Raw genomic sequence first — 15214 nt, forward strand, 5'->3', positions numbered from 1 at the left:
TAAAGGACTTGTAATCTTTTATCAGACCAGTCTGTATTTATTTTATCTCATCCTTTTCTTAATAGTGTGTTCTTGAGAAGCAAACGTTTTTAACGTAGATTAGATCCAAAGTATTTGTTTTATTTTTCTTTTATGGAATGTGATTTTGAGGTCATCTATGAAAGGCAGATAAGGTCATCAGGACTTTATGCTCTCTTTTAATTTTATATTGTTGACATTAAGATCTGTGATCTACTTAATTTTTAATTAATTTGCTAACAGCTTTGGCGCCAAAGTACATTTTTGGCATATGAATATACAACTGATCCAGTACTATCTGCTGAAAACATGGTGCTTGTCCCACTGAATTCTTTGACATCTTTTTTTTTTTTTTTGCCAGTCCTGGGCCTTAGACTCAGGGCCTGAGTGCTGTCCCTGGCTTCCTTTTGCTCAAGGCTAGCACTCTGCCACTTGAGCCACAGCACCACTTCTGGTCGTTTTCTATATATGTGGTGCTGGGGAATCGAACCCAGGGCTTCATGTACACGAGGCAAGCACTCTTGCCACTAGGCCATATTCCCAGCCCTTGACATCTTTTTTTTTTAAAGTCACTTGAAAAAAAAGTCACAGCAGCCCATGGCAGTAATCCTAGCCACTTGGATGGCTGAGATTGAGAGACTTGCAGAGAACTGGTGGGGGTAGAAGTGGGGACTAGGAAGACCTCCACTTCAATTTAAAAAAAAAAAAGAAAAAGAAAAAATGATGGGCACAGTAATGTGTACCTCTCATCCAAGGGTGCCTCTTTATTCAAAAAATTACAAAAGGAGGGGCTGGGGATATGGCCTAGTGGCAAGAGAGCTTGCCTCGTATACATGAGGCCCTGGGTTCGATTCCCCAGCACCACATATACAGAAAATGGCCAGAAGTGGTGCTGTGGCTCAAGTGGCAGAGTGCTAGCCTTGAGCAAAAGGAAGCCAGGGACAGTGCTCAGGCCCTGAGTCCAAGGCCCAGGACTGGCAAAAAAAAAAAAAAATACAAAAGGAAAAAAGCTCACGTCATAGAGTGTTTTCAAGACCTTGAGTTCAGACCCTAATAATGCACCAAAAAAAACACTTGACAAGCCAGTAATGGTGGTGCATATACATCTTTAATCCAAGCTTCTTAAAAGACTGAGGTTAGACAATCACTTGAGTCCATGAATCTGAGACCAGTTTAAGCAAAATAGTGAGTTCTTTTTAAAAAGTCATCAGCTGAGGGCTGATGTCCATAATTCTACCTTCTTGGAAAGCTGATCTGGGGTGTAACAAAGTTCCAGGCCAGTCTGGTTCCAAAGTCTCAAGATCCCATCCCATCCCCTTGAAAGAATCTGGGTATTGTGGCTTGCACCTGTTACCCTAGTACAGTATTGGCAGGCATTGGTCAGGAGTGGGCCTGAGCAAAAAATGGTACCCTTTCTCAGAAATAATCACTGCAAAAAAAGGGCTAGAGGTCCACCTCAGCAACCGCGCCTGTTCATCCCCCAAAAAATCTTCACTAAAATTCAAAGTAAGGGCTTAGTGGTATAGTGCTTGCCTAGCATGCAGGAAGCCTAGGGTTCAATTCCTCAGTAACATATAAACAGAAACAAAACAACAAAAAACAGAAGTGGTACTGTGGCTCAAGTGGTAGAGTGCCAGCCATGACCAAAAAAGAAACTCAGGGACAATGACCAGGACCTGAGTTCAAGCCCCAGGACTGACAAAACAAATTCAAAGCATTTATTTCTGGTCTCTCAATTCTGTTCTATCAATCAAAATACCAATACCAGCCTTAATTATTACAGCCTTACTAAAAGCAATTATAATTTTAAAACTGGGTAGTGCTAAGTCCTTAAACTTTGTTCTTTTATTTATTTTTTTTACTTTTGACCAGTCCTGGGGCTTGGACTCAGGGCCTGAGCACTGTCCCTGGCTTCTTTTTGCTCAAGGCTAGCACTCTGCCACTTGAGCCACAGTGCCACTTCTGGCCATTTTCTGAATATATGGTGCTGGGGAATTGAACCCAGGGCCTCATGTATACGAGGCAAGCACTCTTGCCACTAGGCCATATCCCCAGCCCTTTTGTTTATTTTTGTGTTAGCACTGGGACTCAAACTCAAGGCCTATGTTCTCAGCATTTTTGCACATACCATTTGAACCCCACTCCAGTCTCGCATTTTGCTGGTTAGGTGGAAATCGTCCTGAAGACTTTTCTGCCCAGATTGACTTAGAATGTCAATCCTCAGACTTCAGCCTCTTGAGTAGACAGAATTATAAGCATAAGCCACTAGAGCATGGCTTTGTTGTTCTTTTATATGAAGAATAAGGTTTTCTATTCTAGGTCATTTGCATTTCTTCCTAAATATTAGGGTCAGGTTGCCAATTTCTACAACAAAAAAATGTCATCTAGGATTTTCATAGAGCCTTTGCTTTAAATAAAAACAAATTTGTTATCTAAACATATTGATGTATAGCTGGAAATCCTTCCCTTTACTCTAGTTCTGATCCTAGGAGTTTAAAATGGTATGAAATCACCCAAGTTTAGTTTGCAAAGAGTTACTTTAAAAGAATTTGTGGATATTACATTGATTCTGGCCAGGCATGATGCACACCAGCAATCCAAGCACTATAAAAGCTGAGGCCAGATTATGAGTTCAATGCCAGCTTGGGCTACATAGCAGGCTGTCTCAAGTGCAGGGGAGGTGCATTCTCTGATAGTAAACCAAAGCTACTGCTGCTTTATAATAGAAATGTTGAAGATACTAACCAAAGTCACAAGATGCTTGGGTATGCTTCCTTCCAGGTACTGTTCATTTCAAAATTATAAATGAGAGTACTTGGAAAACAAATATGTTTAAAAGTTCTTATATGCAGAGGGACCACAATACAAGAGATAAAGTGTGCCTGTGAGTATAAAGTGCTGAGTTCAAACCCCTGTACCACAAAAAAAGAAAAAGTTAAGAAGTTAAATTTGGGGATATTTTACAGTTTCTTTGGATATTTTATTTATACTTGCTATATTAAATATAACTATTTAAGGCCTATGTGATACATAATGAAAATGATACAAATATTTTATTAATCTAAACTAACTGTACAAAAGCGTTTCATTGTAATATTTCTATACATGTATACAATGTGCTTTGATAAAATTTACCTGCTAAAATTCACCACATCTGTTGCACTCCTAATACTTTCTTCCTCCACCCTTTTTTAAAACAGTAATTTAGTGGGTTTTATCACGCTATCTCCACAAATATGTAATATACTTTAATCATGTCCAATTCCCCCACCCCCAGTGTTCTCTCTTGACTTCCATTGGTTCCCCACAAAAGATAATATCTCTTACAAACTCATGTTCCATTTTCAGCATCATCATTTTAGGTCTAGGGTCTGCATGAATGAAAACATGTAATGTTTTCTTGTAATGGTTCTTTTGTTGTTTTTTAGCTTGGCTTCTCTCATCCAATATGATCTCTAGTTCCACCCACTTTCCTGTAAATAATTTCATCATTCTTTATGCATAATACTCCACTGTACTTCTGAGAACCATCTGTTCAAATCATTTGCCCATTTATTCATTATCTCATTTGTTCTTTAAGTATTCTAGATGTTAATTTTTTTCTCTGATAAACAGCTTATAAAAATCTCCCATTCTGGGGCTGGGAATATGGCCTAGTGGCAAGAGTGCTTGCCTCCTAAACATGAAGCTCTCAGTTTGATTCCCCAGTACCACATATATGGAAAACGGCCAGAAGGGGCGCTGTGGCTCAGGTGGCAGAGTGCTAGCCTTGAGCAGGAAGAAGCCAGGGACAGTGCTCAGGCCTTGAGTTCAAGGCCCAGGACAGGCAAAAAAAAAAAAGCAAAAACAAAAACTCCCATTCTGTTTGTTGTCTCTCCATTCAGGTAATTTTTCCTTGGATGTGCAGGAGCTTTAAAATTTGACGTAATTCTACACTTGATCTTAGCCAAAAGGCTGAGAAGCGATAAAAATTTGATGCAATTCTATTTGGCAAATCTTGCTCTTACATAGTGGGCAGTGGGATCCCTATTCAGAAAAGTTGTACAAGGCTGTATATTCAAGTTTATCCCATTTCCCTGAAGTAGTTTAAAGTTGCAGGTATTACATTAAGGCCTCCAATCCATTTTTTCCTTTTTCTATTTTTTAATTATATTTAAGTAGCTATACAAAGGAGTTGCCATATTTTTTGTACAAGGTTACAGGGTGAAAATAAGGATCTTGTTGTAGTCTCTACATGCATATATCAATTTTCTCAGCATCATTTATTAAAGAGACAGTCTAATGTATTTTGGCTCCTTTGTCAAAAATTATTTGTTTCTAGATCTTTTATTGTATTTCATTGATTTATATGTCCATTTCTGGGTCCATACCATGCTGATTTTGCTTTGGACTATAAACTAACTTGAAATTAGAGAATATTATACCCCTAGCATTGTTGTTTTTGCTCAGGGTTGTTATTGCTATCTGGGGTCTCTTACATTTTCATATGAATTTTAGATTTGAACTTCCCATTTCAGTGAAGAATGTTATTGTAATTTTGATATGAATTATATTTAATATGTAGATTGCATTTAGTATTAATAGCCATTTTTTTCCAAAATAATTCTGCTGACCCATGAACACAGACAGTATTTCCATCTTCTTGTAGCTCCTTCAACTTCTCTTCAGTGTTTTATACTTTTCATTGCAGAGTTCTTACACTTTCTAAACTTATTCCTAAGTATTTTATTTTTGAGGGTATTATAAATGAGATTATTTTCCTGGTTCCTTTCTCAGCCTTATTTTCATATGGAAATGCAACTGATTTTTGTATGCTCATTTTGTATCTTGCCATTTTACCAAAAAGTTTATGGGATCAGAGTTTTTCTGATGGAGACTTTCAGCTGTTTTAAGGGTAGAATCATGCCACTTTCCATTAGGAATAACATGATTCTTCCTTTCCTATTTCTTCTTTCTGATTCAATTAATCATGAGTGGAAATTATAATAGCATACAACACAAAACTAGTGTTTCTTGAAATGTTTTTTTCATTTAACTTTTAGAAGACCTACTCTTGTCATTTCTTCTTAGCCAATGGCTATTTCTTTTCAGCCTCCTGTCATTCAACATGTATGTATCCCACACCAGGACCTTTTCCAAATATTTATTGGAGTATCAGCAGGGGGTGAAATAACCTTTTTTAACCTATTCTTTTCATTCTTTTTTATTTTATTTTATTTTTGCCAGTCCCAGGGCTTGAAATCACAGCCTGGGCATTGTCCCTGAGCTTCTTTTGCTCTACCAGTTGTGCCACAGTACCACTTCTGGCTTTTTCTGTTTATGTGGTACTAAGGAATCCATCCCAGGGCTTCATGCATTCTAGGCAAGTACTCTTAGCACTAAGACACATTCCTAGCCTTATTTTAACCTATCCTTTACTTCTTGGTCATTTCTCTACCTTGATCTCTCCTGAGAGATCCTGACCTGTAGCCACAGGTGAGATGTTCTTGATATCAAGTAGCTGTACCCATTAAGAGCCTATGTAGGGGCTGAGAATATGGCCTAGTGGCAAAAGTGCTTGCCTTATATACATGAAACCCTGGGTTCGATTCCCCAGCACCACATATTATACAGAAAATGGCCAGAAGTAGTGCTGTGGCTCAAGTGGCAGAGTGCTAGCCTTGAGCAAAAAGAAGCCAGGAACTGTGCTCAGGCCTTGAGTCCAAGGCCCAGGACTAACAAACAAAAAAAAAAAAAAAAAGAAAAAGAGAGCTTATGCACTCCTTCTCTAGGCTCACAGACAATCAATGTGCAGTTGCTTGGGGATGAATTTGAAAATTGGAGCTGAATTTCCAAAAAGATACAAAAAGAAGCAATGATGGAAAGATAAAATATGTGGCCAAGGATTAAATCTCAAGATGTAACCATGGTTCGGAATTCAAGAACACCAACAATCACAAATTGTTTAAGTCTGGTCTTTAAGAAAAGTATACTTCTTAAAGTAGGGGAATGAAAAAATATTACCTAATAGCTTGATTTTTAAATGGTATGTAGACCTGCTTGCTCTGGTTCTCTCAAACGTTAAGAAAAGATCTCTTTAGGTCTGACCTGTGCCCCATATTCACACTTTCATCTAACTGCCTATAGTTAGGAAGCATAGCCTCCCAGAGCCTAATAAACATTTAATATAGTCTAAACAGATTATTTTATTCCACAAACATATTTCTACACCAATCGATCCTATCTATGTAAATGTCCTACTATTCGTTCAGCTTACTTTTTTTGCCCTGACAGTCTAATCTTTATACTGTAATTAGAACTGTAGTTAAAACATGTATAAAAGTTACTCTCAATTAAAACTTCCCTATGGAAAACAGATTTTAAGCCTATTTTTTGTTGTCAGTTCATGCTTGCAACCTACTTATAAGCTATTTTGAAAATATTATGCTAAGTGAGAGAAACCAGACATTAAGGATCACAACTGCATTTTATTTAAATGTCTAAAATAAGTAAATCTATAGAGTAGACTAATCATCAGGGAAAGGGGCAAATGGGAATGGAGACCCTGCTAATGGGTGTTATTTCTTGGAGGGGAGTTGAAAAAAAAATCTAGAATTTAGTATGATGGTGACACACTATGTTAATATACTAAACGCCACTGCATTGTATCTTAAAACAGTAAATATTATGATATGTGAATTGTTTAAATTTTTAAAATATCAAGCAAAATCAAAAAGGTCTTGAAATTACAAGATGTACAGGTTAAGGAAGGATTGTTTTCTTGTTGTCTTATGGTGCTAGGGACGCTATCTCAAATGCTAGTCAAGAACTCTACTGAGCCCCAGCTCTGACTAGGTTATAAAAGATCTACGAAAAATTTTGAAACAAAGTTTTAGAGAAGTCAATGAGAATTAAGACTATTAAAACCTTTTCCCAGGCTGGGAGCTAGGCAGCTCACCTCTGCAATTCTAGCTACTCAGAAGGTTGAAATCTGAAGATCCCAGTTCAAGCCAGCTCAGGCAGAAAGGTAATTAATCACCCAAAAGCTGGAAGCAGAACTATGGATCAAGAGATAGAGTGCTAGCCTTGAGCAAAAAAGCTCAAGGACAGGGCCCAGACTCTGAATTCAAGCCTTAGGTCTAGCACAATTAAGCAACTATCCCTTGGGAGAAAAAGCAGTTCAAATTTCTTTTCCAAAACTGAAAGTAGAACTTCAATGCCTTCCCTTTTTCTTAGGAGAAAATGCACACAACGGTTTAGAATGCACTATTAGCTGCAAAGCATGTAGCAAGGTAGCAAGATCCTGAGCGGGAGAGGGGAGAATAAAGAGGAATAAAGGGAAAGCACTGGAGGCTTCCACCCAGTGGTAAAGTAATTTCCATAGCATGGCATGAAATCCTGAATTGGATCTCAAACACCAAAAGGTAAGACTGCCCTAATCAATGTGGACGACTGTTTCCTGCCTGCTACCACTCTCTTTTGGGTGACTGTTTCTGTCACAAATCTCTTTCTGGTCTACAAACCCACTAGTATCATTGATACTTCAAGAGCTGTACAATAAGCAGAAATAAAATACAAGATGCCAGCTGAGCGATGGCAACTCATGCCTGTAATCCTAGCTACTCAGGAGACTGAGATCTGAGGTTCACCACAGGAAGCCAGCCAAGGCAGGGAGCTGTGGCTCAAGTGTCAGTGTCAGCTTTGAGCAAAAAATCTCAGGGGCCAGCTCCCTTGTCCCGAGTCCAAGCCCAATATTGGCACCAAAACAGAAAGATACCCAGTAAAAGTCTGCATTTCAGATAGTTATCTTTTAGGTATTTCAAACTTTTATTCCAGAAATCAAATTTGACTGGAAGTCATGTTTGTATTTGCTACATCTGGTGGTAACTCTATATAGAAAAGGCCTCCTTGTCTCTTTAAACCTGAACCGCTTTCCGCAGTTTGCCAGGACCACTTGATTCTGTCACTTCACTGAGCCACTTGACTTGGAACTCAATCTCTCTGGACCTCACCTTTTGAAGCGACAGGTGAGGGGCCCACCTCTCAAGAACCGGGCGGCTTACACAAGGCTCAGTGTTTTGCAAAGCGCCCGCTAGCGACCTGCGGGTTCCCGGATGTTGGCGGTTCACCAGCCCAAGCTCAGCACAGCGAAGCGCCGGCCCCACCTCGGTGGAACCCAACGCAACTCAACAGAGCGAGTAAAACAACCAAACTACGAAGAAGATATGAACTATGTTTTCCACATGCTGAGCAAAACTCGCTAAACGGGGGGATCTTCCCACACCCTCCTGAGGTACAGCTGCTTCGAGAGGGCCTGAGAAGAGAGCGCCCGCAGTTCAGAGTAAGTCGCCCGCCTACTTCCGAGAGAAGAATGAGGCCCCGCCCACACGCTTCCGGTTTGGTGAACTTTCCTTCCCGACTTCATCCCGTACTTTCGACAAAACTTTGAGAGTTGGGAATCTGGTATTTACCCTTAACATTTCTGTATTTTCTGCACCCTTATATCACTGTGAATATAAAAATTAAGGTGCTAGAATTGAACGAGTGGCATGACGTAAAGGGAGACCAGGTAAGTGGGCCTGCCTGGCGAAAGTGCTCAGCGGAAGCACCGCACTCCTTTCCTCGCCGGCCGGAAGTCGCCGGGTCTGAATGAGTCCTCGAGCCGGCGGCGGCCGTGGTTCTTTGGTCTCCAGTTGACACTGAGTGGCGCCTCGCCGCCGGTTTTGTTTGTCGCTGTGCCGCCAGGTTCATGTGGAGGCTCCCGGGCTTCCGCGCCGTGCTTCGTAGGGTCCGGAAGGCGGTGGAACAGTGCAGCCGCACCGAGGCAGCCCCTGACCCGGCGCTAGCAGCCATGGAGCGCGCTGTAGTGCGCTGTGTGCCCTCGGAGCCCAAGCTGAGCCTGTCCTTTGCGCTGGCCGACGGCAGCCACAAGAACATGCAACGGGACCAGAGCGAGCCGCTGGGCCGGGCCCTCAACCGGATCGCAACCAACGCTCTCAAGGGCCACGCTAAGGCGGCGGCCGCCAAGAAGAGCCGGAAGAATCGACCCGGCGCGAGCGGCGGGGCTGCCTGTGCGGGGAGTGGGCCGGAGCCGGCCGCGGCCTGCGAGCCGGTGGTGAAGCTGTACTACCGTGAGGAGGCCGTGGCCGAGGACGTGCTCAACGTGGACGCCTGGCAGGACGGCGCCGTGCTGCAGATCGGCGATGTCAAGTACAAGGTGGAGCGCAACCCGCCCGCCTTCACCGAGCTGCAGTTGCCGCGGTACATCATGGCGGGCTTCCCGGTGTGTCCTAAACTCACCCTGGAATTTGGGGACCCCGCCGGGTCCCTTTTCCGCTGGTACAAGGAATCCAAGCCGGGAGCGGCGGAGTCTGAGGGCAGTGGCTCCTCGTCCTTGCCTCCCCCCACCGCTCCTCCTACTTGGACCGAGACCGGTGTGGAGGAGCGCGTGTACACCCCGTGCAATGCCGACATCGGGCTGCGGCTGAAGCTTCGATGCACGCCAGGCAATGGGCAGCGCTTCGGGCCGAGCCGGGAGCTGGAGAGTGTGTGCCCAGTGGAGGCCGGGCCTGGCACTTGCACTTTTGATCACCGGCATCTCTACACCAAGAAAGTGACGGAGGACGCGCTCATCCGCACCGTGTCCTACAACATCCTGGCCGACACGTACGCCCAAACTGAGTTCTCGAGGACCGTGCTGTACCCCTACTGTGCCCCCTACGCCCTGGAACTCGACTACCGCCAGAACCTTATCCAGAAGGAACTCACCGGCTACAACGCCGACCTCATCTGTCTGCAGGAGGTTGACCGTGCAGTGTTCTCGGACAGCCTGGTTCCCGCGCTCGAGGCCTTTGGGCTGGAGGGCGTGTTTCGAATCAAGCAACACGAAGGCCTGGCCACTTTCTATCGGAAGTCCAAGTTCAGCCTTCTTAGCCAGCACGACATTTCTTTTCAGGAAGCCCTGGAGTCAGATTCACTTCACAAGGAACTGCTGGAGAAGCTAGCTTTGTACCCTTTGGCGCAAGAGAGGATACTCCAGAGATCCTCGGTCCTCCAGGTGAGCCACCCGCACCCGTCTTCACGTTCTTTCCCGTATTTAAGGACCTGGGAGACGGGATGCAAGGTTAGCGGTGAGGTTGTAATGGAAACTATCCACTTTTATCCTCTGCTCTTGTAACTTCGGCACACGTGTCATTTTCATTCATTCATTCTGCTTGTTTTGATTGAATACCCCTATTATGCTTGCCACCTCGCCGAATGCTTTTAACCAAAGGGACTTTTTTCATCCTTGTAATCCAGGGAGAGACATTTGCTAAATAAAAGATTATAATAGTTAAGATATTTTATTATTAATCAAGCACTATTCTGACACACTTTAAAGTTCTTTAAAGAATTTAGTGCTCAGTGTGCATTATGAGGTGCTTCCCAACTACTGGCTAGGTTTGGCTCATTTAATCTGCACACTAATCATTGTAATCCCGTTTTATAGCTATTATCATTTCCTTTTTTTATCCTTTTCCAGGTATAGAGTCATGATTCTTAGCCAATGAACTACTTAGACTAAAGCTACTTTTGTTTTTAGAAACACATTCATTTTATGTCCAGAGCTCATAAGTAATTGGTTTTATTCAAGGTAAAATGTCCACCACCCCCCTTTTGCTCACCAGCTGTTTTGTGCAGTTCTTTACACTCTTTGAGTACACACAGTAGCCTTCATGAGGTAGTGAAGTGTACTACTACTGAGTGTACTCCAACCTAAAATGCTGATTATCCACACACAGGGCTACTTAGTTCAAAGCTGGGTTTACTCACTTGAAAAGTCTGCAGTCTAGGTGTTGTGGGTTTCCATAGCAACTTACATATGTTGCACTGTTACTACAATTTTACATGGAAGTGGGGCGTCAGTGACACCTGTTAATCCTATCTGCATAGTAGATGAGACTGGAAGGGTTGCAGTTTGAGGCCAACCCAGACAAAAAATAGTGAAATCCTATCCCTTTTGCTCATAACCAATCTGAACTCAGGGCCTCATGCTCACTTGGCTTTTCTTACTGGGCTGGTGCTCTATCATTTGAGCCATCACAGGCTTGAGATTGAGTCTTTTGGACGCTTCAAGCCTGCATCCTCTGGATCTCAGGCTCCTGAGTAGATAGCATTACAGGAGTGAGCCACCAGTGCCCAGCACACTAGCTCATCTAATAGATGGCACACATATATCCTCTCAGGCATATGAGAGGCTGAAATTGAAAGGGTCACCAGAAAAGGCTGGGCATGGAAGTGTATACCTATCATCCCAACTATGACAGTGAGGAAATTAGAGGATTGTGGTCCAACCAGCTCCAGAGAAAAGAGAGAGCCTATCTTAAAAATAACCAGGGCAAAAAGGACTGAAGGTATGAGTGGCCAAAGCAATAGAACATCTGCCTAGTAAATCTTGGTGCCACCCTCCACCCAAAAGTTATACTGAATCCTATTCATTATACCCTAAAATTTACAAATCACATTACATAATTGTGATTGTAGTACCATAGGGAAGGAAAAAGAGTAAGTCAGTTCATCATAGTCTTTTTTTGTCATAGTCTTAGATGAAAAGCATCAGGAGATAATCAGACACTAACTGAACTGTCCTTTCTGTTTACTTTAGGTTTCAGTTCTTCAGTCTACAAAGGATTCTTCTAAAAGGATATGTGTTGCTAATACCCATCTCTACTGGCATCCAAAAGGTAGGTTTTGATCTGTTTCAAAAGTGATGCTAAAGCTAATTTACACAAGTTTGTTTCTGTTTTTGTTCTTTTGAAACAGATTTTTACTATGTAGACCAGGCTGATCTAGAACTTGTTATCTTTATGCCTTGGCCTCACAAGTGCTAGGAGTATAGGTGCACCACCATTCCTGGCTCTGCACAGATTTCTCCAGTATCACCCAGATGCTTGTGGCTTAAGGTGACAAGTCACCCACATAGTTTATGAGATGGTTTTGTTTTTTAAAAAAATAAGTACTTTCATTAATAATGTTTTTTTTTTGTATTCATAGGTGGGTACATTCGACTCATTCAAATGGCTGTAGCTTTGGCTCACATTAGACATGTCTCATGTGACCTGTATCCTGGTATACCAGTTATATTTTGTGGGGACTTTAATAGTACGCCATCAACAGGAATGTATCATTTTGTCATCAATGGTGACATTGCAGAGGATCATGAAGACTGGGCTTCCAATGGGGAAGAGGAAAGATGCAACATGTCTGTCTCACACAGCTTCAAACTGAAGAGTGCTTGTGGTGAACCTGCTTACACAAATTATGTAGGTGGCTTTCATGGATGTCTAGATTACATTTTCATTGACTTAAATGCTTTAGAAGTTGAACAGGTGATTCCATTACCTAGCCATGAAGAAGTTACCACCCACCAGGCCTTACCTAGTGTTTCTCATCCCTCCGATCACATAGCAATTGTATGTGATTTGAAATGGAAGTAGATTTCTGTTTGGTAGAATTTGTTTAAAGTCTGAAAAGGAAGTTTGCTTTGCAGAAAATTAATCTGAACCAAATCTTACATGTAACCTTTTAAGAGGAAATCCAGACATTAAGGTAAAACTACATTAGTTCCTTCCCTACTAGTTATGTTCCAGTCTTTGTTACAAGACCCTCATAATATCATCATATAGTTTCTCTCTGCCTTTTTTAATTTCTTAAACTTGGAGTAAAAACAAATGTATTTAGGACTAGCAAGAAGAAAACTGAATTATTGTGTAAACTTTTATAAATGTTTTTTAGCTGGTAATTAAGAATTTTCTAAGTACCATTCAAAGGATCTTATCATTTTTCTTTCATAACACATTTCACATTCAATTATGTTCCTATAATTGGGGAGGGGGGGCATACAGGTTAAGGTGAGAAACCTAAGTTCTGATACATGAAAGGAAATACTAGGGTTTACTTCTACCTCAATTTGGTTAGGAATTTATTACAATTTCAGAGCTTTAACAAAAGATTAAAACATACAATCATTCATTGCTATTGCTTCTTTTTCAACTAACGCAATATAGTCATTCATTTATTTGTACTTTGCTTTTAAATGCACTTTATTTTCTCATGTTACAGCTTATTTTGTTTTTTAGGCTACAAGCACAATTTAGTATTTAGAGTAGCAACATAATCAAATCACTCTCACTCTTGCTCATGAAAGCTGTTCATAAATCAACAGGGTATTTAACCATAAGATGCTGGAGGCTGTAGCACAATTACATTATAACAAAAACAGCTTATTACTGATAGAAGCTTAAAACCCTGAACGAACCACTGAGCATTTCTCCATTAGAAGTATTTGCAATTGTCAGTTTTTAATAGGACTATTGGCCACATCTGAAACAAGAAACTTCTTTTTACAGACTTGAGCAACCTGAGTTATATAACATCACTGTATATATAGTTTGTATGCTGTAAGAGAATTTATGAAGCCAAAAGTTTTAAAATTAGAAATTACAGTTGTCCAGAGGATGAACATTAAAATATCTGTTGTTATACTTTATTTGCAGTGCTGTAGCTTTTGCTTTTTTATTTTTCAGAACAACTTACTTATATTCCTGCATTTTAGTTTCAAGCTCATGTATTTAGAGCCTACTCATCTCAAAAGCTATGATTTTTCCATGAAAGCCCTTGTTTCAAATTCTTTAATGTCGACCCCAATGCCCTAAGAACGCTCCATTTTTTTAATGAGTCCTTGCTTCATATTCTGTTGTCACCATACATTGTTAACGCTTGGTGTAAATTTAAGAATGAAATAGTTTTACATACACTTCACATGGATATATGAGGTATTTACAGTACTTAAAGGGAAAGATTAAAGTGTCAGTTCTTGGAATCTTGTTTAGAAGCTTATAAATGGGAAAAATTGACACTACCAAATTGTGCCTTCTTAAATCTGTCCTCTTCCTCCTTGGTGCTGGGGATTGATCCCAGGGCTTTTACCACTGAGCTACATCCCAGTCCCCTAAATATCATTTTCATTTTTGAGAACATTTAACAGTAATTTGTAAATATGTAAATAGAGCCAGAACCTGATTCTTTTGCAAAAAGACTATTTTTCTCCTGTTTTTAGTGGTGCTGGGGATTAAACCCAGGGTCATGAGCATGCTGAGCATACACACTACCATGAAGCTACATGACTAGCCTTTTTTTCCCCTCCTTTTTGAAATTGATTTTGGAAGTTGGAGGTGTGACTCAGTTGGTAGAGCACTAACCAGTGAGCGAAAGCGCTAGGTATTGAATTCAAGTCTCTGTCTCAGACCTAAAAATAACAATAATAAATAAATAAACAAAATTGGTTTTGGTCAGCTTTCAAACAAACATGTTGACAGACCCTTATAGTAACCTAAGAAAAACAGTGATAAATTCTCAGCAGGAAGTTGCAAAATGTTTTGAAAGAAATGTAACCTTAGATGATTCTCCTTGCTTGTGGAAAAAGTATCCAGATTTTTAACACCACTGTTGTCTACATTGATCTCTGGTCAGAAGAACTAAGCACTTTTCAAACATCACATGTCCTAAATCCTTAAGTTTGATATTTCCTGACTAAACAGTATAATCAGATTATATACAGTTATTTCAGGATACTTAATGAGATATTATTTGAAATGCTCATATACTTTGAGGGGGAGGAGGGACTTTAAAAAATTATTATAAAGGTGATATAGAGAAGGGTTAACAATTATATAAGTCAAGGAATGAGTATATTTCTTTCTGGACAATATTACCTCTCCCAGTTTCCCTCCCATCCCCACTCATATACTTTTTAAGAGTTTTTGTTATTAAGGTGATGTACAAGAGGTTACAGTTAAATCTAATAGAGTCCATTTCTTTTTGGATGTCACCCTTCCCATGCTCTCTGCCACTTTTTCCCTCCCATCCTCACCCACAAGTTATATGATTTTCAACATAGTGTCTAATGAATACCACTACTGTATTTGTTCACCTTTTGTCCCTCCATTTGTGTCCCCCCCCCTTACTCTCCTAAAGACAGATAAAGAAGACAAAAACAAAAACAGCAAAAGAAAAGATTCTCATTTCCATTTCCTGGATTTCATTTCTATAAACAATGTATGATCAGATGCACATTCCACTCATATACTGAGCTTCTGCATACATATATGTTAGAATGATTGGGGTCCAAAGATAGGGAACACTAAGCTATCTTTGTGATAAGGTTTTTCTACTACAT

At 40.8% G+C, this 15214-nt stretch overlaps 1 protein-coding gene across 1 annotated transcript; it reads left to right on the forward strand.

The window, feature by feature from the left end:
- Nucleotides 1-7702: 7702 nt before the first annotated feature.
- On the forward strand, nucleotides 7703-13008 carry Pde12 (phosphodiesterase 12). Its single transcript, XM_048355992.1, has 3 exons — nucleotides 7703-10054; nucleotides 11642-11720; nucleotides 12031-13008. The coding sequence occupies exons 1-3, from the start codon at nucleotides 8747-8749 to the stop codon at nucleotides 12471-12473; spliced, it is 1830 nt and encodes a 609-aa protein (XP_048211949.1). The 5' UTR covers nucleotides 7703-8746; the 3' UTR covers nucleotides 12474-13008.
- Nucleotides 13009-15214: the final 2206 nt, after the last annotated feature.

Source organism: Perognathus longimembris, chromosome 10, assembly GCF_023159225.1.
Source record: "Perognathus longimembris pacificus isolate PPM17 chromosome 10, ASM2315922v1, whole genome shotgun sequence".
Taxonomy (NCBI): domain Eukaryota; kingdom Metazoa; phylum Chordata; class Mammalia; order Rodentia; family Heteromyidae; genus Perognathus; species Perognathus longimembris.